Source organism: Trichosurus vulpecula, chromosome 5 (genome assembly GCF_011100635.1).
Source record: "Trichosurus vulpecula isolate mTriVul1 chromosome 5, mTriVul1.pri, whole genome shotgun sequence".
In the NCBI taxonomy this organism is placed as follows: domain Eukaryota; kingdom Metazoa; phylum Chordata; class Mammalia; order Diprotodontia; family Phalangeridae; genus Trichosurus; species Trichosurus vulpecula.
Genome location: NC_050577.1, coordinates 48,955,004 through 48,977,485, shown reverse-complemented (window position 1 = coordinate 48,977,485; position 22,482 = coordinate 48,955,004). Strand labels below are relative to the sequence as shown.

Sequence of the window (22,482 nt, the reverse complement as noted above, 5' to 3'; positions counted from 1 at the left end):
AAACTGAGGCAAACAGGGTGAAGTGACTTGTCCAGGGTCACACAGCAAATGTCTGAGGCCAGATTTGAACTCAGGAAATTGAGTCTTCCTAACTCCAGGCCCAGCACTCTATGCACTATGGCGCCACTTAATTGCTATAAATACGGATGAAGAGTGAAATTTTTTTACCTTATTTTCAAATACTTTTAAAAATGGAAATCCCTCTGGAAAAGAGATGGAAATCTGGGCTATATTTTTTGCTGCCATGATGTTACTTTATCTTGAAATGATCTGTTTTGTTCAAATTTCCACAGGGACCACCTTCAAATAGAGGTTCATACCTATCTCATCTGCCTTTTGGTGATCTTAGTACTAGGTCTTTCCTTTGCCAAATTCATCCTACATGCAGCAGCCAAAATAATCTTGAGTGCTATTTTTAAAACAGCATTCCTATTTTTAAAATTTTGCTTAAAAACAGGTTTAAACACCTATTTAGGAATCCTGTTCCATATCCTAACTTTCTAGCCCAAGCATGAAGTCCATTAAATACACACCGTTTCACCCCAATCCAGCCAACCTTATTTTGTTTTACAAACAAAGGTAGATTTTCTACTTTAGAGAAGAAAACTAGATGGTTCTCAACAAACATCTGCAAACAGCTTTCGACTGTTTTTTCGATATATAATTTTCTCCACCCAGAGAGTATTATCCATTCATATTCATTAATCGCCATCCCCTCCTTCTTTTTAAAAACTTAACCTCTCTAGGGAAACATGCTCTGGTCAGTTCTACAAAAATTATAAATACTTTATTCTGTAAATCCTCAGGAATTATATACCCAGTGTGCAATGTATTAACCTACAAATCTCACATTGTAACTTCATAATTATTGTCAAGTACTTGAAAGTATTCATTCTGTATTTGTATTCTGTTTATCCAACTACCTCACAGCTTCTCTGGTTTAACTCCTCGAAATTTTCTGTATCTGTCCCCAAGTACTTGGTATAATACTCTACAGTGGTAGGTATTCAATAAAAATGGAATTGCTTAAATGGAATCACTGCAAGGTGGATTTACATGCAAACCTTTTTCTCAACTTCCAATGGAAGTCTCACATCTCTTCTTAGGAAAAGTTGTGGTGTTTCCCTTTGAGGATCCAAATTTGTCAATTCATTCAGTATTTCTGGCCAGTCACGAACATGCTGTAAGGGTTTGTGATAGGGCTTCAGCTGAAGACCTGAAAAAAAAAATCTTTCCTTTTATAAATGATTATACAACTGTGAATCAATTGTATCCATGCATAGGAAGTGCAAGGCAAATAGTCAATCTAAATACTGAATTCACACAAATTAGGAGGAGATATGAGGGCAGTTATAGCAGAATCACCAGGACGTGATGGGCACCCAGGAGGTCTTCCAGAAACACCTGCAGAGCTTACTCCTTTTGGCGGGGCTGTGGCTGGGTCAGATGCCCAGCTGTGCCAGGGATAGCAAAGCTGGGAAAAAAAACTTGTTCTTTGTTTCTGTATCATGGGGAGAAAAAAATCCAATGTGGTGAGGAGAGAAGTGAGAAGAATGGCATCTCCTCTTGATTTGCAGACGACCAGGCCAGCACAGCCAGATGAGATTTCCTACTGATTCACTGTAAATTAGAGGTGTAGCCTGGCAACCCAAAGGCATCTCTTTTATGTATGGCAATGTGTCTGTATTCTGAACGTATGAATAAGAAACATGGATAAGGAACCACAGTTTGTACCCAATTAACGGTGTTTTTATTTATTAGTACTCTAAATTTTGCTATTGTGTTTCTGCATCTTCTCCAAACAGTTGGACTTTTAACCTGAACTGGGTCTGATAGTTACTTATACCTGAGAGGCCCGGTGAACAATATAAGTGACTATAATCTTAACAACATGCTATTTTCCCTCCACGAATGGCAAACTTAAACAAGTTCCTATCTTGAACAGTGAAAATTTTTCTTGAAGTACTATTTTATACATACAAAATACATGAAAAATGTCTTAGATGTGATCACATTTTATATAGATCCTCTGTGTACACATACACACATGCACACAGACTGTTCAAAGGGAAAACACTTTTTCCTGATCATGTAAACATGTTCTTTGTACTTTTTTCTCCCTTTACATCCAAGTTTTACTGAAATGAAAAAATCATCTTCTAATAGTGATTTTGACATAAGAGCACCAGATTATGTTTTCTTATTAAAACATATTTCTTTAAAACTTCTGGAAATTCTGCACAAAGCTCAATTTCCTCAGGAAGAAACAGTTTTCACTTTCAGCTCTTTTATTTCATTCAATAATATTTCTACTACTTCAAAATTCTTTATCTTGAAAAGCAAAAGCAATCTTATTTCTTCCCGATCAACTCCTCCCTAATCCAGGGGATTATAATGTATTCCAATACCAAAGTAAATATGGAATATGTGCTAACCATATAAATAGAAGATAATGCTAAACAAATCGTATGAGAAAAGAGGTGTTTTCCTCCTCGGCAATATGACAAAAAAATTCTGAGAGACTGAGTTTCTATTTGATTGACTATGTCTAGAAAGCAGTCAACAAAATAGGCCCCTTGTCCCCTCCACAGTCAAACCCCTTAAACCTTCGATATTTATAGTCTTTCGAAAAAGGGCTTCTTCTGTGTAAATCAACTGATCGGTCAACAAGGAAGTGAACATAATAATGGAAGGTGGGTTATATATTAAAACGAAGGTCTTGGGGTATGTCACCTGTGTCACCCAAGTCTTGGTTAACAGAGACATCAATTTCCATATCACTTGTTAAGACAGAGAGAATCAACACTTCCCCAGGCCTGTTTGAAAAAACGCAATGAGCAGGAATACACCCATCAGCCCAAACATAGAATTTCTTTTACTGCCTCTTAAGATCTTGGCCTGAGTGAATTTTTAAGAGAGATTTCTTACACTGGTTGGTTTCTGGATGAGGAAGTAGAAAAGGGGAAAAACTTTGGTCCTAATGTAATTAATTATTAAATAGAAGGGAGAAGTATTCATGTCTCACAGCAATCTGCCAAAAACAAACATAAGACTAATTTTTCTCAATAAGGATTCACACATCATTTCCTCCATTTTACAGATGGATAGATTGTTAATATTAAAAATTCTACTTAATCTTAAGAAAAATAGATAAGTATAGAACAAAAGAAATGGCAAAGAAGAGATGGTACAAAGAGCAAAATAAAACCAGTAGATAAGATTGTAGAAACATTTTGAAAATGTTGGATTTTCAGTTTTGTAACATAGTAGCTCCCAAGGCATTATTTTAAATTTATCAACAATGTTTACAATGTAATAAAATTTTTCTTACTGAGGTTCTCTGAACAGATCCAAATAGTGAAATACTGTTGTGTTTCATGAGAGAGGCGCATTCCTTCCATAATCTGCTGTACTGTGGTATTGTTTCCATGTTTTAGTTCAACAGAACGGTATGATCCATCCATTCGGTATATCCGTACCTTTTCATACTACAGTAAAGAGTGAAACCATATGCTATGTTAAATGGATTTCTAATATGGAAATATCATCTAGACTGGTTAGTGTTCAAGTAAGAATTTGCTGGCTATATTTATGGACCATTATCCAACTGCTAGCTCCTCTAACTGTTTATATACAACTTCAGGATATAATCAATTACCTTTGTGGCCCAAGAGCTATGCTAAGAAAGTGGTTCATTTTTCATGTAAGTAAACTGAGAAAAGTTAAGTGCCTTGCCCATTGTCACAAAAAGTATATATCCATAGACATAGAGTCCTCTCCTTAAGCTTTCTGCAAGAAATTTAAGAATCTCCAAAAGTTGGTATAGGAGAAGTCTTTAGGAGGCTCCATTTAGTGGTCTAAACTCAGTGAAAAAAGTTTTGTTAATGACTTAAAAATCAGTAGATGACAGGCGCAAGGATGAGAGGAGGGTGAACAGATTTCAGACTTTTCTGGCCTTCGGAGAAGAAGAGAATGGGAGAAAGGGGGGTTTTAGGGAATGTGGTGTCACAGAAGAAAGCTGGAGTTTTGTTAAAGATGGAAATTCAAGGGTGTAGGGAATTTGTGGGCAATTGAATGGAGACCCCAAAAGGCATGGTGGAAGAGGCTTAAGCAATGGGTAAATTGGGTTGGAATGGAACTAAGAATGAATAGGGGTAAGATAGCACAGACACGACACTAGCACCACAGGAAGGATGACCAAGACTGGGGAGACAACACAACAGGAGGCTGGCTGCTGTGGTATAATCTAGAAAATTAATTCACCCCAGAATTACAAGACTAGGACTTACAACTTGGCCATTTCAGAATGTGGGCCTTCAAGAGATCATCTTCTTTAGGGTGTGCTAAGCTCCTTACTGAGGGAGGGGGACCTCCAAACCCTTGTCCTCCTGATCTTCTACCATTTTCGACATATGAACCCTTCAGCATTGGGCAAGAAACTATCTAAAGTACATAGTAACTTCTGCTCCAGGCTGTTAAGGCCCAATGAAGAAAAACACAAAACTGAGTTGATTTCACCTACTGCAAATTCATGACAGTTAACCTCAGCTGGGGGGTCACTGATGCTCAACTCTCCTCTTTACCTTCATCAGCTTTTTATCTCATCCCCACAGCAAGTGCTCCAAACATTCTCTTCTTGCCATCAACCCTGTTCCTGACCTCCACAGTTACAACAAGTGACCTAGCTTAGCTTACTCTGTGGAGAAGAGTAAGGCTGTGGGACCTGAGCCTTTTCCACACCCCTCCCCACTTTCATGTGCTCTACTCTCCCCCCCACCCACATTCTCAAACTCTCTGCTTCTTTCCTCTCTTTCCTCATAGTTCATTTTCATCAGGATGTTCAACCACCTCAACTTAATGGCTGAGTTCATTATCTAACATGGAAAGACAGGAAATAGATGGAATGGTCGATAGTCTAGAAGGGTCATGTATTGGGGAACTTTGGGGGGATCAGGGAGAGTTGAGCATCTCTGTAGACAAATGAAAGAGCAAGTAGAGAAAGATTAAATGTGTAAGAGGAAGAAGAGGCCAAAGTGGTATCATGTACCTGGGTGAACAGCACCAAAACAGCACCGTTAGGAGGGATCAGCCTTCATGAGGAGGCTTCACTTCCAAATGCATTAGAAAGCCAACAAAACAAAGTGTTATTTCTAAGGAACAACTAGGGCAGAGAAGGTTTCTAGGTGTGGTGACATTTGTTTGGTCTTTAAAGAATGGATGTTTAGTAGGTAAAGGTGAAAAGGAAGGCTACTCCAGGCATGGGAAATTAGCCTGAGTAAAGACGTGGAGGTGAGAAAGGAGAGTGGACATCTGAGAGGCAAAGTGACCCAGGAGGTTTGTACAGTGGTTGAAGGGGATGAATGTGAGTAATTCCCAATAGGTAGGAATTGAAGTCCTGATTTAAAATAGCTAGGACAGGAAATGGTTTGATTACCGACCATCAGTCAAGGAAAGAGAAAGACAAAATGCTGGGCTTGGAGGCAGGAAGTTCTGAGTTAAAATCTCGTTTTTAACGCGTGGTAGTTGTGTGACCTTAGGCCATTCATGCAACCCTGCTGGATCTCCCATAACTAAGACTCATCTAATAAGCCACAGAAGAGTAGCGACCCCTTTTGGTGGAGGGAATTCCCACCGACACTGCTCCTTTGGGTAACTGGGTATTGACTACTGGGGAAATCCAGTATTTTTGCATGTCAAAAATATGATTACTAGAGGGCAATGTCAACAACTCTGTGATAATATAAAATAACAGGATTTGCTTCAAGCCTAAAGACATATGCATAAATGTACAGCACACCCTGATTATACATGGGACTTCTATGTACTACAAAGTATAGACACACAGACACTTAATAAATGTTTGTGGAGTGTGTGTGTGTGGGGGGGAGGGCAGTGCAGTATAGAGAACACAACATACATATCACATTAAAATGCTGCTGCATAATAAATTTAGTCTAAAACTAAATATGTAAAGTGTAACAAAAATTTTTAGTTAGCCTAACTTTTTGGAACGGTGAAAGGCTTTTGTCTTTTTATCTTTTGTCTTAATAACACAGTCATTTCACCCCTTCCTTCCCAGAGGAGCAAAACCCAAAGCAAAAAACCAAAGTCCCTTTTAATTATTCCTTTCGCCACTAGATGGCGAGCGCAAACAGTAAATTTGAACAAGTAAAAGCCAAGCACACAAGAAACTAAGCAGTGCTGAGTGAACTCAGAAAGGCAAATTGAAGAGAATTACATAAAAGATGAGGACTGCCTGTATTTTTTTTCCTCTGGCAGCTTCCCCACTCTGCCCTCTTCTTCTCTTTTCTCAGCATCCAATCTGACTGAGTGACACCGAGAATAGATATGGGGCAGTGACAATACATATTTCAAAGAATTAAAAAATTAAAATTTTTTTTTTCAAATAACAGGAGTATTCTTTTCCTCTCTCCTCCCCACTGAAAAAAAAAGAAAAGAAAAACCAAACACTTGTAACCATGTAATGTGAACTGTCAAGCCCATTGGTGAGCTGCCCAGGAGTCTGGGCTCCCAATGGCCTGACCCAGGGCTCACTCCCCATGCCATAACATGGCCAGGAGAGCTGGGGGGATGGGGGGGGGGAGACGAGGATAGGACATCTCATTACGCATCAAAATGCTCCTCTCCTCCCTATCAAATATTACGTAAGTTGTATCATAGACTGATAATACAGAACTCACTCATATTATGCTAGAAACAGGAGTTTGCTGTAATCCTAATAGTGATCTGTCCATTTCTCCCTGGCCTTGACTTCTGTTATGTACTCAGAGAATACTGTCATCTGACAAATTAAGGTATATTATACTATGTTGCAAACACAGAAACATGTTCAAACAAATCGTATGTAAAAGATATTTGCAAACAAGAACGACTGTGAAAGGAGGATTAAAGAATCTAAGGTTAGGTGGAAACAAAGTATATGAAATTTTCAGACAGGTACAGGGAAAAAGGCTGGTAGAAATGGAGTCCAAAGCCAGAAATGCTGAGCATCCTTGGGGGAGACTGTAGGTAGGAGAGACTGATGCCCTATAGAAGCAAGAACTTGTAAGTGAGCCAGAGGTAAGAAAGTCCAGTGTGGCCACACAATACTCCTATCACACGGTGAGAAGGTCAGGAGAAAATAGGCAAAGAAAGACGATTGGCATGAGCCAACTACAGGAAAAGTCTCAAGGGTGCAAAGGTCAAATACTGGTATCCCTTTAATTTGCCACTTGCTATACTACACTAACCCTTGCCCCCTTGACCTAACACTCCAAACAGAGAATCACAGATCAAGCTGGATTCAGTCCAAGACCTGGTAAGATCTTGGGACTGGGCCAGGATTTGAAATAGGGTCCTTTCAATCCAGATAATAAGCCCTTTTGTTGCTTTATGCTGCTCAGTCACTAGAGAAAAGTCACAAGACAGAGCTCCTACCCACTACAGACTAAAGGTATGCTGTAACTGACAAGTCAAGTTAGTGACGTATTCATGGTAAAAATAATGCTGCATCTGTGGGGAAGGTCTGTATTTGGGTGTGGACAGAGTAGTATAAATTCTTGAAGTTAGAAACTACAGGTTCAAGTCCTGCCTCTCAAAGCTCACAGAATGGTAGACCCTATCCAATGGAATGTAACTAGGTTCAATCCAAGGACTAAATAATTAGAAATCTCCAACATGGGCACTGGGCATCTGATTATATACTGCCTCATATTACATTCTGCTTTCCATATGTTAGCCCTGTTTTCCTAGATGGACTGGGCAGGGGCCACATTTTATTCTTCTGAATCTTTAAAAACACCAGCAGAATGCAAAGCACAGAGAAGGCCCTCAATAGATACTTGTTCCTTGATAAGAGAGAAAGACTGGGTTGATGATGCTTAATATAACAATTCAAATATGGATTTTCTTTAGAAAATTATTTTCTATAGCTTTTCAAATGTAACATGTAAATTCTAATCACCCATCAGTAATATCTGGCCCCTTGCCTGAGACCTGGAATTTGCATATTCAATGGCTTGCCATCAATAACCTGTGCTACCTTGCCAAAGACTCCTAAGTAACAGATGAACTTAAAAAACATTCAACAAGTCAAATTTGTTTAAAAAGACAGCTCCTACTGGTTTGTTTATGGCTTCCTTCAACAGTTTTGCAGTCTCTTCCCAGTCATTCTGTTTGTTTTCTTCACAGACGTTTAAAGGAGACCTTCCTTGTTGGTCAGTAATGTGCTGCAAATAAGAAGGAAAAAAAAGGAATTGCAAGCATCATGCTATTTTCTAAGCAGAAAGCTGATTAATGATTCCTAGAGTTTCCTCAATACCTTAAATTTTGATTCTCAATGATACGATAGTACGTCAGTATTATTGTGCCTTAATTCCCAGCTACTGTTTACTATGTTCTTCAGTCTTCAGTCTGTCACTTAACGAAGTTTTGAAGTAATTACTATTTTGTCTATGTTCTTCAATACAGTCAATGACTAATGTTTAAAAACTTCATTCAGCATCTGTTTTCTGATTACAGATATAGCCAATGCTTTATAAAGTATTTTACTGTTCTCTTGAGAAATAATAACACGCATCCTAGAAGCAGAAGGAACATTTCTATATGAAATTACTAGGATATTAGTTAAATTCTTAAGTACAAAGGCAAAATTGCATATAAATATGAATTGTTTTCACCTACATGTATGGAATGATGAATACCTCTCAATGTCAAACTCTTGGGTGGACTGCAATTGAATATTGTTATGTAGTTACTTGTGTGGTATTTTTAAAAAGGTAAAGTAACTTACTCTGTCCACTTCTGGATGGTTTAGAAGAATTTGCACTATTTCAACATGTCCTCCTCCAGCAGCAAAATGAAGGGGAGAACTAAGTTGTCCATTTAAGAGGTTTGGATTGCACTTTCCCTTTTCTAACAGCATTCGAGTAGCCTCGACTTTTCCATACCTACAGAAAACAGAACTTATTAACTAAAAAAATCACCTGTCATTTATTTTTTAATACTATTTTTAGACAATGTCCAAAGATCGCTAAGGTTTTCTAGGACATACAACAAGGGATTAAGACAGTGACGTAAATGTGTGGGGTGGCTAGGGGTTTCTTTTGAGTAGTTCTGGTTCAAGCTGAGTGTTTCTATTTCTGATGAACTGGGAGAAGACAACTTCCAATACAAACTGACGGGGAGCAGAAGGGGGAAAAACACAAAGTAAAATAAAGTACAAGAAGGCACCTGCCTATGACGTTTATCAGTTGTGTCTGACTCTTAGTGACCCCATTTGGGGTTTTCTTGGCAGAGATACTGGAGTGGTTTGCCATTTTCTTCTCCAGCTCATTTTATAGATGAGCAACTGAGGCAAACAGGGTTAAATGACTTCCTTAGGGTCACACAGCTAGTACATGTCTGAGGCCAGATTTGAACTCAGGAAGATGAGTCTTCCTGACTCCAGGACCAGCACTTTATCCACTGAACCACCTAGCTGTTCACTTAAAAGGTGCAGGTAAGTAAATATGTTAGCATTTTTAAATGAGGCAATTGAAGTTAATAAACAATTAAGGGCCCAATTCAATAACTGCAAAATAACCTTAAGAAAAGAAACTCATGAAGAATGTTCATATGGCCCCGATAATCTGATGTAAACTAGGATCAATGAATTAATTAAGTAAAAATAAAAGTCAAATCAATAAATATGCACTAGGTATCTATGAGGGCATGCTTTTAAGTCCCATGGAACAAACAAAAAGGTATAAAGTAAATACGGTCCTTTCCCTAATGGAATTCACAATGTGGATGTGGAAATAAGATATAAACATGAGAAAAATTAAGCTATACAAGGTTTAATTAACAACCCAATACAACAGTATAGGAAATGTTATAATAGAGAACAAAAAATAATACAGGAGTTCAAATGAGGGAGAAAGCACTTTAGGCTAAGGTGGTCAGGGTAGATTTTACAGGAGAAGGGGGAAATGAGTCTGAGTCTTGAAGACAGTGCAGAAACTGGATAGATGGTAAGGAAGGGGATGGATGTAAATGATCAGGGTAAAGGAGCAAACCACTCTGGGAAAAGTGAAGAGTTAAAGAGAAGACTGAGGAGCTAGTGCTTTTTCCATGGTTGCCTAGATAGTAGACACTTCCTCAATCCATACCTCACAAAGCTACCAAAATAATCTTCCTAAGGTACAGTTCTGACCATGTCAAGTCCATATTCATTTGGGGGGTTTCCTATTGCCTTTAGTTAAAACACACTCCCTTCACCTGGCTTTTAAGAGCCTCCACAGTCTGACTAAAAGTCTCTCCAGCCTTCATACTACTCTACTCAATGCTCTAGCTAGGGTCTAGTAAAACCTGACCACCAGCTGAACAAAGCCTGATGTGCTCCTGCCTTGTGGACCTGCATGGGGCATCCTTCATGCTTGGAGTGTGATCCCTCCTCATCTCTGCTTTTCACAGTCCTTATCTTCTATCCAGGTTCAATTCAGGTGCTACCTTTTCCATTAAGCTTTCCCTTATCTAACAGCTCAAAGTGTTCTCTCTCTCACCTTTACATAGGGCATATTTGGATCCCCACGACTCTCTACCTTGTATTAGCTTATCTGAAGTACTAGTCATATCCTTTTTTACAGCATCTCATCCTTCTTTCTCTGGTAGAATAAAAAGTTTTTGAAGGCAAAGACTTGTGATATTTTTAAAAATCTTTGTATGCCCAGCAACTTGCAAAAAGGCCTTATAAATATCCTAACGGATGTGTAATCTCACTTATTTACAGATTGGAATCTATCAATCCTGACTATCCTGTGAGATGCTTGTCCATGCTCTTTCCAAAGTTCACCCTAGGGAGTCACCTCCAATGAGCTGGGTCTTTCTTCCTCTGTGCTCACAACCAAAGTGTCAGGGGAGTGCTCTGGCTGCCTCCCTGTCATCCTTTGTTGTGGCCATGAGACTAGCCCATCTGCCCTTCCAGTCATATAGGTACTTACTAATATTCCAACACTAATTACTGTCAAATGATTACAGTATCAAATATACTAAGTACACGAGAATACTGTGAAAATATCAATTTCTCAAGATAGTGACTGGTATCTTTTGATTTTTTTAAATCATTACACAGAGTACTAGGATACTGCAGAAATGAAATGAACATCAAATACTACAATTTAAATAACACTGAAATCACAAAAACGTAGAATATAACAATCTTTTTGAAGAAAGATACTTACCAGCATGCATAATGAATAGGTGCCCAGTGGTCATTATCTAGTTGGTTTACTGAAAAACTATCATTGAGAAGACGGTTTAATAATTCTGAATCTCCTTCACAGGCACTTCGATGAAGAGGAAAATCATCTACCCACTGATGTTCTCTAATAACCATAAAAGAAATGCAATTCAAAATATATTTTTAAACAAAAAAGTGGGCATACCTAAATACTCAGTACACTAATGGGCATTAAATATCAGTTTTAAGCTTAAGCAAAAGAATGATATTCTATGTGAATATTCATTAATATTTCACATATCATGGTTGAATGGGTGTGAGTACTTCCTTTCACTGATGCAAACTGTAGCCCTTCTATGACATGGCAGATGGTCTTCAAGATTGGTTGCGGGGGTGGGGGGAGGGGGTGTGTGCAAGGAGAATGGCACCTTTGACCAACCAGGTAGGCTGGTCTTTAGGTGACAAAATTCATCATGAGGCTTGGCAGCTTAGCAGAACCTGCAAACGGTTGTACATGGACATAGGATTCAAGAACCTAAGGTCATTTCTATTCCCTAGTAAGGAATGAGAGGACTTCAGTGGAGGATAGAATATATATTTGTGTATACTGAACTTTTATTCTAGCACTGGGCTGTAGAAAAAGAGGTAAAGTAAAATAAAAGCAAAACAGTACTTGTCTTCCGTAACACTGCTCATGCTTCTCTGCCATTTTTCTTGCTTAGGAATCTGAATCTTTGAATAATCTGGAGCTCCAAGGCCAAAGTATGGATTTATTACCACTTTATCTACCTGGTAAAGTAGGGGAAAAGAACCATAAATTTGAACTATGTAAGCTATAAATCCCTCAAACAAAATAAGCACTAATACCTGTTATTCTGATGTGCATAACTCATAACAAAGTTTTATAGAGAAAAACAAGCAGGCACCTGTGGCCATTGTTAAATCGCTTTTGAAAACAGAAGCAGCAATTCCTTAAATGCCTACTTACCCTGTTTGTATACTGGAGATCTGACCCAAACAAAGGGTTATAGATACAGGTATCTGCTTTTTCCAAGGCTAACATCTTACTTTTTATTTCTAATGCACTATAGCCCATATGAAGCGAGTTTTCTGTCTGGCCGGGTTCAGCAGCATATGCTGGGTTGACAACATTAGTTTTTATCCGCTCAAGAGGAGAAGGTCGGAATAAAGCTGGAATGAAATGAGATTGTGCGTGTCGCTCATCTAACCACCTGAAAGACAGGAAGGACAAAGCACAGCAGTTCTTGTTCAGCAGTGAGGATGAACAAGCCGATATTCTACTCATAGGACCGCCATGCAACAACATATATTCAAACTGTCTTGACGGAGGTTTTGATTACTGTTACTAGATATTTACTTTGGTTTTACGTTGCTTAAGGCACACAATAACATACCCCTTTTTAATATTCTTTCTTAACCTTAGTGATAATAATACCTTCTTTTTAAAAAGTAGGGTGTACTCTGTAACTTTCATTATGTTAATCTCCATGACATCACTGTAGCATCCGTGGGTGGCAGCCTTATTTCACTAATGGAAAATTAAAGGTGTAGGGGTTAAGTGACTTGCTCCCTGGTAGACTATTATCAAACCTGCCCTACAGTAGGGTCCTAGGGCACTGATCCATTTAAAGAACTGCCTTCCTTGTCATCATTTTAAAGAATCAAGACATTCTGCTGTAAACCGATAAAATCTGTACTGAGATTTGTCTAAAACATTTGTGTGTCTGTGTCCAGACCCGTGATTTCATTTGTGTAGGGAACTCCTGGTATGGAAACTACCTCCACTGATACTAATCGACAACTTAAGAGAATTCAGAAACATATATACAAAATAGCAAGTTACATTACCATGTTACTCTCAAAAGCTAGCTGTAAGCTACAGTTTTTTTCATGTTTGAAGAATATTCTGAGAATATTTTATATAACTTGAAATTTTTTTCTAATGACATTTCTTACTTATCCAGGGCAATTAACATTCTTGCTGTCAGAGTAGCAAAATGAGTGCTGGATTCACTACAGACTCGCATGATGTCTTGTAAACAGTAGAAAACTGGACATCCTGGACTATATGAATATTTAGTGTTATCTAAAAAAGGGATAAAAAAAGTAATCAGACTTAGGAAAGATTTACGGCTGCATAAATCCTTCATTTTAAAATAATTGCAAAGAATATAGCAAAAAGCAAGTCATTCTTCAAGTGAACATAACATGACTTAGAAAGAAACCCGGCAGATTCGACATCAGCTTGTTAACTCTGGCTCAGGGACTTGGAAACATTCTTATCCTAGGGATCTTCTATTTTAAGTCTAAAGGCCAAACTTTAACTCTGGGTAAAAGAATGAAGCTATGCTCCACTTCCTAAGGACAGCACCCAGGAAGATCAGAATGGGCTAATGTGCCAATAATGGTTTTTTTGGTTCAGACCTGTGATTTCATTGGTATACAGGGCTCTTGGTAAAGAAATTCTCTCCCCTAAAAGCAGATCAGCACTGATTTGCAATTTAGTCCCATGGATTTGTGGGGAACCCTGAGAGATTAAGTGACTTCACAAAACCAGTGTGTATAAGAAGTGAGACTCAAACCCAGGATTTTCTGACTCTAAGGCAAATTTCTAGTCAACATGTTAGGCTGCCTTTCATGCTACCACTGTCAGGCCCAACACAGGTTAGTCCTGTACAAACCAATTTCATTAGGCCTGGATTCAAAACATATATTTCACATTTGGTAGAAGTTTTCTAGTTATGGCCACTGATTTTTGTCAGGTCACAGTTCCCCTTTTAGGAGAGAGTTCTTCTCACTGCTCCACATATGATGCAGACTGTCACGATATCCTGTTGACTGATAAATATCTACCTGTTTCTCTCCTGTTTCCCTCTAAGAAAAGTTCTTGCTAATGAACTGACTACTATTAAAACTAACTCCTACGCTACCTTTTCTTTGGGTTACCTTTCTACCCCATATTTTAAAATAAGAATAAAGAATAAAACTTGTCTCAAATTTCATTTTGATTATCCATTACTTTCTCTGTTTTCTTTGACGATATGTATGTTTTTAGAATATAAAAATCATCATCATCATCAACATTCATACAAATTTTTTAATAAACATTAATTTAATATCTAACGTTTATATGGATTCAAAAGAAAACTGTACCTTTGACAACTGATGGAACAATAAATAAAGATGCCTCTCTGCCCACTTTTTCTCCATCAAGAGGAAATTTCTTCATCAACACCACTCGTTTTCCTTAATATATAAAAAATTCAACCAGTATAAAAAGACCTAAATTATTTAATTTAATAAATCTTGAGCATTGAAAAATTTATGGACAAAACAGGACCCAACTTTAAAGAAAAATGCAATTAGCAGGATATAGTCAACTCTTACATTTGCAATAACAGAACTAACAAAACACTACATCACTACAACAATGAAGGAGATTCATAATAGAGATAATGAACCCAGCTAGTTCAAGGCCACAGCCTAATTCTTCAGCAGGAGAATTTGATATATGGAGCAAGGGAGTAACCTTGATCCAGTTTGGGAATGGGGCAGCTGTTTAGCAGGACAGGGCTCTTCAGGCTGGGTATCAGGGATGCTCCTGTGTTCCAAAGGGTAAAGACTCTGAAGCCTTAACAAACAGTCTGCCCACAGAGGAGGAGAATACAGAGGGTTTTGGCTGGAAGTAGCAATGTCATGCAAGCTTTGACTTTAATTATAAGGCTGGCTGAATCTCCTCTTCTGTGTACTGTCTTTCTTCTTGACCCCAGCCTTCTAAAAATCCTTTTAAATTTTTTTTTGGCAGGGGGGGAGTGGAAGAGGGCCTGGGGGTTGGGGTACTGATGCTTTAAACTTTAAAAATTTCCTTTGCCGGTCCTGCACAGGTCACACAAAATTCACCCTAACAATTTCATCCTCTGAGATCTCTTTCCTGTGTCTCTGTCCTTGCTGTTATATTTTCATTTCTGTCCTGCAGCTGGAACAGGAAATCTTCCATTTTCCCTATAACAGATTTCCACATCTCAAGAAAAGGTCTTGTGGCACTGATGCAGCATAAAAGAACAGCAGTTAGGCTAGTTTCTGGATAAGCCACAAGAAGGACATGTGGATAAATATATGAATCAGGTATGAGAAATTACAGTATATTTTTATCTAAAAATGACCTAAGCATCTTGCAAAATAGAGAATTTAATAAAATACAAGAGGGGATAAAGATTTTTCTAATGTAATTCCAAAGAAATGAAACAAGGACTGCCTTTGCTATTCTTAAAAAACAAAACAAAACATGATATCTATTTTATCATTTCCCTGAACTATTCTCATTTCAATGAAAGAAGAAGTCATTTTTGAATTTAAAAAAAAAACTTATAAAAATATTTTAGGTTTTCTTTTTTTTAATCTTAAAAATAGCACCAATTATTTTAGGCAAAGAAATATACGCTAGAAAACAGCACTTGCCACTTCACTGGAAGTCTGAGGACTCCCCAAAGGACCTCACTATACTGTAGATTCATCAGCCACAGAGATTTGGAGAGCCCTAGCTCACATCAGAAAGCATTACCCTCTGTACAGACTTGATCACTCAACAGCAAGCAAAGATGATTAAAAGCAGAGCCGAGGGCAGGCAGTTCTGGCCTGCTCTGGCCTCACTGTCACATGGATCTGCTGACTTGTACTAGATGATGAGCCTCTGTTCCCATTTTTTCTAGATTGTTTTATAGTCTCTCATTTCCCATTTAACTCTGCCAAGATCCTCTAGCCCAGTATGTTAATTTGAGGCCTGAACCTTATCCTTCCATTCTGTTTTAGCTGGGTCTTGCCTTCTCTTTATTTTCAACTTCTTGACATTAACATCAATTTACCTAGCTGGACAAAAAGCACCTGGGGGTTTGTTCCTTCAGCTTTGGCCAAGTATCCTGCGTCTGCTTTTGGATTCATGGTACCAGTATGCCTTATCTTTCAAAACTAAAGTAGCCTTTTCCGTTGGGACCATTTTTTTACATCATTAATATTGCCAGGCCTGGCTCTCAGGCATGTCCTTCCCTCTTCTACTGCTGCCCACAATCCAGCTGTGACACTTCTTTTAATTGCCATTTTGAGCATTGTAATTATATACATTGCAAATATATATTATATAATTATAACTATGAGGTAATTCAGTGTGTGGTTTGTGGAATCAGTCATATTACTAATAGTCACTCGTTATTTTGACAAAGTTCTACTAACTGGGTCATTCAGCAAATGGCATCTTTCTAAAATGCATTAAAATATTTTCCTGTCTTAGTAAATATAAGCATATCCTGCCAAATGTCATCAGCTGTTGACAGTGAAGACAAGGTGAAATATTACAGGGAGCAGCTGGTTCCACAGGAGGATGATTTATGCACATATGCTAACTAATATGATAACAATAAGCATTCTCACAATACTGGGGTGCAAGCTCTAGTTCAAATCATTAAAAACCATTTGGGCGATGACCAAATGAGAGGATGGCGGAGTTTTGTGATGTTAGGATGAGGCTGAATATATCAACAAAATTATTGTAAAATGATGTTTTCAAGACAACTTTATGTGGAACATTCCTATAGTCTCTAATCACAGATTTAGAACTGAGAAGGACCTTAGAGATGACATATACCAACTCCCTCCTTTTTACTTCTTTAATGGATAAGAAAATAGACATCCCAGAGAAGTGACGGACCCAAGGGCCAAGCCAGGCTCTGTGCCCAGGTCCTCTGACTTGAGAGCTGGTGTTCTTTGCAATGACCCGTGATCCTATGGCTCCAACAGTCAATTTCCCATGTTTAAAACCTTAGCGTTACTCTGGGGCCTGGCCCTTCCTTCATCTCTTCCAACTAATTGATTACCAAATCTCTTTGATTGTATCTCAGACAACAGCTCTGGTGTCCACCTCTTTTGCTATCAGAGGACCACCCCAGGGCAAGTCCTCACTCACTCCCACCTAGTACTTCTTTGCTTTAGTGACTTTGCTGTGAATGCCCTTCTACAGGCGCACGCGCGCGCGCACACACACACACATGTGCTTAACAGGTATTTAACTGAACTGAATTGTTATTTTAAGTGCTTTCTTCCTTCCCTACCTTCTTTAGGAATGATATGAAGTTTGTACTGAATACTTAAATACTCAGCATTTCACAATTTTTGTTTTCTGTCAAGGCCAAGAAGGTTCACAAAGCAGCTTTATCTTCCTACTGACTATTTTTTTCTTCTTTAAAATTTTTAGGCATTTCAGAGTAACGGAAAATGGCAAAAGTTTTAAGTTATATACTGGCTTCTTCACACTAATATTTGGTGTACATCACTTACAAGACAAGGTTCTTACCTTTGATGCCCTGATTGGCAGGGGAAATTGGTTTGGTAGTTTCTACCACATAATCCAAAATACTTTGTGTTGTTTCACCACTTCCCTGAAGTTTAGTTTCCAGTAAAACCTTCTTTCTTTTTTTCTTTTGTCCTTCAATGGGAACTTCAAGCAACAAAATCTTATAAAAATATAAAGAAAAGCATGGAAAAGAAAAAAGCTTAATATCATCACATTACATAATATCACCACTGAAGTCCACACAGAACCAAGGTAATATTGATCTAATGGGTTTTAGATAACCAAACCCAGAACAGCTTCCACTAAAATCCTATTCCAGTGCTTCACCTCATATGGAGATGGTCCTTGATTTTTAAAGGCTCTCCCAGTAAAGAGAGACCTCTGGCAACCATTTCAAATAGGGGCCCAAGAAAATAATCTAGCTAAGTTTGGAGAGATTTGTCAAAAACTGGCTGCCAAATAATCGAATTATTTTTGACCCTTGAAAAACATGAAGACCATGTAAGAAGGCATAGGGGAGTTGCAAATTGCTCTGCCAGAGGAAGTACTCAATAATGGATCCCTGAAATATCACATTACTTGGAAATAAATCATAAAAATTAAATAATAGAGAGGGAAGTTGCAGTGAAGTCTAGGATGCAACTTTCTAATGAGCTTTTGAAATCCAATCTACAGAAAGATGACATTTCTATTGTAATGAAATCTGTCCTCCTTACCAGTCCACCTAAGTATCTCTCATTCAAAAACTGTACAAAAATAATATAGTTCAGGGGAACCCCAAAATGTTGGGGTGCAAAGTCATCTCACAAGAATTCACTCAGGCTGTCTCCAAATCAAGTAAAGACATTTATTGTGGATAACACAACATGCCAAGCAGGCGCTTTCAGCTCTTAAGGGAGATGCAGCTTAAAGGGGAGGGGGGTGATCCATTAAGGGAGGTGGCCTCCCTTTCCCCAAGGATGACGCCCCACTAGCCAGGAGAACCTATGGATTCTTGTAGAGGAAAACTTGTCGTGGGCAGGGAGATGAAGTAATCAAGGACAGAAAGATGGACAGGATGGTGAGGTAATCAGGGACATGTATGCACGGGGGTGGGGAAGTTCACAGTTTTTTTAATATCTAGGCCAGACATTATTCCATTATTCATTGCATTTGCCAAAGGGGCCCCAGTTAGTTTTGGTTTTTCATTGACCAGCCTACTAGAATCTCATTGTCTCCTAAAGTGGCTTTAAGTGGTACTTCAGATAATGAGCTTCTCGATGACCTCTCTATTCGAATCTCATCAATTGTTAAGTAAAGATTAAAAATTACTTAAACAAACAGCAAAATAGAATTATAATTGGTAATGAGAGTACTGAAAATAGCACATTTTAAATGTCAATCTCTTACTTCATATGATTTAGCTCGATATTCCCGAGAATTGAGACTGGCAGTATTCTTTGGACGAATGACAGCAACATATGCATCTTCTATGTTTTCTGGATTTCCCATAGCTTTATTAAAAAAAAAAAACACACACACGCGCACACACACACACACACACACACACACACACACACCCCTCATCAAAACCCACAACTTCTGAGACAGAAATAAACAGGAAACCACAAAGTTGATAGTAAGGTAAAATAAAACATGTAATACATTGTCCAAGCATTCATTCTTATTACTATTTATATCTTCATTAATTTTTCCATTCCATTTTATAAAACTCACAGCATCAGAATACATAGTATATAAGAGGCATGAACAGGTAACATAATTCAATAAGCTAAATATTAAACTGAGATTATGCTTCTATTATTCAATAAATTAAAGTTAAGGTTAAATTATTTTCTTAGTGGTTAGTTCCCTCATGTATAAGGTATACATGATCATATTAACAGAGGTTCTCACAGGTTCTTTAGAACTTAGATTGAATTTCTGGCTGACGTGAGTGAGTTAATTGTATTTTCTGCCTTTTTTTAAACCACAGAGATGAGTTATGCACTTGAAAACAGTAAACTATATTGCTAGTATTAGCATTAGCTAACTAGTTGTAATACGGAATATTTAAAACAAAAATAACCACACAGACCACCACCTAGAACACTGCTGAGAACCAGGAAGTAAAAAAGATCCCAATGGACAAAAAACAGATGTCACTAAATCTATATAATAAATCTAATGTACTTTGTTTATAGGTGAGATGCATGAAGCGTCTTTATACTTATTTTAAATTAGAATATAAACTAGTAGCAATAGAATGTAAGCTAATACCAAATACAAGCTCTTTGAAGGACAGGATTGTTGTCTTTGGCTTTGCATTCCCAACAAAGCACAATGATTTGCTTATAGTAAAAGCTTAATAGACATCTGTTAAATTTAACTAAATTGGTTTCTTAGGCAATGGAGAAAACAAACTAGTGGAAAGGGAGTACAGTAAGTATGGTGGACAGCTGCTAAAGAAAGGCACAGTGGAAATATATTTAATATGACTGTGCATGTGTAACCTGTATCAGATTGCTTGCTGTCTTGGGGAAGATTTCCACTCAAAATGGTTTATGGAAAAAAGTTTTCCTTCCCTCTTCTTTCCCATTTACATGACAGAAAATGTCTTGAAATAGCTATTATACTTCCAGGCATTACTAATACAAACGTAAAACCTATTGATTTTTTTAAATGCCAAATGAGTGAAGACAGTCACAACTACTACCAAAGAAACTGTTTACTTCTAGAAGAGATTTTTAATAATACAGTAAAAGAGCAGAAATTAATTTATCATTGCTGACCAAGAATAATATGACTTTAGAACAGCATTTCCCAAACTGCATTCCATATGTGCCATGAGAAAATTTCAATGCTTGTGATTCCCTTTAAAATATCAAATTTCAGAAATACCATGTGTAACAATTTTTGAATATAAAAATGGTTTTAATTTCTGTTATTTTACCCCCAAATTTCACCTGCTTCTCTTTACTTCAGAAACAGCCACAACTGAGCTCCTAGACCTGTATCGGTATATTTCCACAAATTTCATGCTCCAAAAGGTTTCAGGTTTTGAAATGCTGCTTTCAAATTTGGGGTTTTAGACTGAAATTTCTCTTCACTGGAAACTTACAATAATGTAGTTCATGTGGTAATTCATCTAACTGCAAAGAAACTTTATCAGATCTAAATCTTACCTTATAGCATCCAGGCTTTACTTGTTCTTAGCGGGAGGTAGCAGGTATAGTTCTTTCTGGGACTCTCAATCTGGTACCTGGTGGCATTAAATTAACTTAAAAATACAGAGGAAAAAAATACAATTAAAAAAAGATTTTGTTATAATTCTTTTTTCATCATCAAGCTTATTTAACGACTTAGGGACATTATTTTGAACAGGGATTTGGTAAAACCCTAGGACAGACACAAGGTCTTTTTTGACAGAAAGGAGGAGGATAATAGCATATTTATACAGTGCTTTAAGGTTTGCAGGTTGCTTTACAAATACCATCTCATTTGAGCCTTGCAACAACCCTGGGAGGTAGGTGCTATTATTATCCCCATTTTGCAGATGAGGAAACTAAGGCAGATGGAGGTTAAATGACTAGCTAGGATCACATACTTATTAAGTGTCTAATGAGGGATTTGAACACAGGTCTTCCTGATTCCAGGTCAAGCCCTCTATCCCCTTCACTACCTATCTGCCTAACATACAGCAAAGTATCGCGAAGGAGGCAAAAAAGGAGGCACATTTTTGCTGTCCTAATATTCAATCTCACAATTATTTTCCACTTGGACAACCAATTACTTGAAATCTATGGAGCTTACCAGGCTCAAAAGGTGCTAACCTTAAAAGGGTACAACGGGCCCGGAAAGCAGACATTATACTACATAAATTCTCTGTATGATATAATGGCAACGACAAGTGCTAGGTGTTACTTAGGTATAGATACTGCATTCATCACAGCATTTGAGGCACTCTGAAATTCCCTCCTAAGGTTCTACTGAAGGCCCTCTGAAAAGGTCCTGCTAAGGTATATACAGAAGGGATGATTAGTGTATTTCCCCTTTGGTTTAGAAGAATGAGGCAAATATAAGATTATACCACTGGGAATTTTTGTTTACTAGAATCAGGCATAAGGGCTGGATTTGGGAGAGACCTCCATGGTCAGTCTGCACGGATTCTTGATTAAGAATCCCTTCTACATTCCTAAGTGGGCTTGCTGCCTCTGCTGGATGACTGACAGACCAGCTTGCCAGGTGGTCACTCCATATTTAAACAGCTTGACTTCCTTCTACAGAGCTGTTTCTTTACAACTTTCAGTATTTCTAGTTCTGTGCTTTGAGCCCAAGCACAAACTTCCTCTCTCTCCTACCCAAGGGTCCTCAAAATCCTTCAAGGCAGCTGTCACATTCCTCTTGAATTTCTTCTTTAGGTTTACAAACTCCTGTCCCATCTAGAGAGTGGTGCCGAGGAAAGAAAACAATAATATTGATGTACTAATGTATTCTGATCAGCGCAATAGGATGATCCTTTCCGATTCTAGACACTAGGTATTGTATTAATGCAGCTTAAGAGCATATTAGTTTGTTTAGCTGCCATGTCACTGAGTCATAGTGAGCTTGTAAGTACATTAAAGATCCCAGAGCTTTCTCATATAAACTCATCTGGTCAAAGACACACTATACTTAGGCAGCTGATTTTCTTAATTCAATAGTAAAATCCACTCAAGTGTATGTTCATCCTTATTAAATTTAACGTAACTAGATTTGGGCCATTGTCTTGGCCTGTGGAGATCTTTTTTAATATTGCCATCTGATAATAAATAATAGCAGTAATAGCAGCTACCTCACAGTGTTTTGTTAGGATTAAAGAAGATAATATATGTAAAGTGTTTTACAATATAAGTGTTAACTCTTATTATTAGTATCCAAT

The 22,482-nt window shown here is 37.9% G+C and overlaps 1 protein-coding gene across 2 annotated transcripts in view; it reads right to left on the bottom strand.

The window, feature by feature from the left end:
- Positions 1 to 22,482, bottom strand: part of KRIT1 (KRIT1 ankyrin repeat containing) — a 35,312-nt gene that overhangs the window by 6,815 nt on the left and 6,015 nt on the right. For both annotated transcript variants that reach the window (XM_036759969.1, XM_036759970.1), the window contains exons 2-13: positions 20,747 to 20,841; positions 18,972 to 19,075; positions 17,583 to 17,742; positions 14,393 to 14,485; positions 13,196 to 13,325; positions 12,207 to 12,450; positions 11,892 to 12,007; positions 11,220 to 11,363; positions 8,792 to 8,948; positions 8,121 to 8,228; positions 3,332 to 3,488; positions 1,065 to 1,216 (exon numbers count right to left, since the gene is read on the bottom strand). In XM_036759969.1, coding sequence (XP_036615864.1) covers positions 1,065 to 1,216; positions 3,332 to 3,488; positions 8,121 to 8,228; positions 8,792 to 8,948; positions 11,220 to 11,363; positions 11,892 to 12,007; positions 12,207 to 12,450; positions 13,196 to 13,325; positions 14,393 to 14,485; positions 17,583 to 17,742; positions 18,972 to 19,073 — 1,563 coding nt within the window. In that variant the 5' untranslated portion in view covers positions 19,074 to 19,075; positions 20,747 to 20,841. The remainder of the gene's footprint in view (positions 1 to 1,064; positions 1,217 to 3,331; positions 3,489 to 8,120; positions 8,229 to 8,791; positions 8,949 to 11,219; positions 11,364 to 11,891; positions 12,008 to 12,206; positions 12,451 to 13,195; positions 13,326 to 14,392; positions 14,486 to 17,582; positions 17,743 to 18,971; positions 19,076 to 20,746; positions 20,842 to 22,482) is intronic.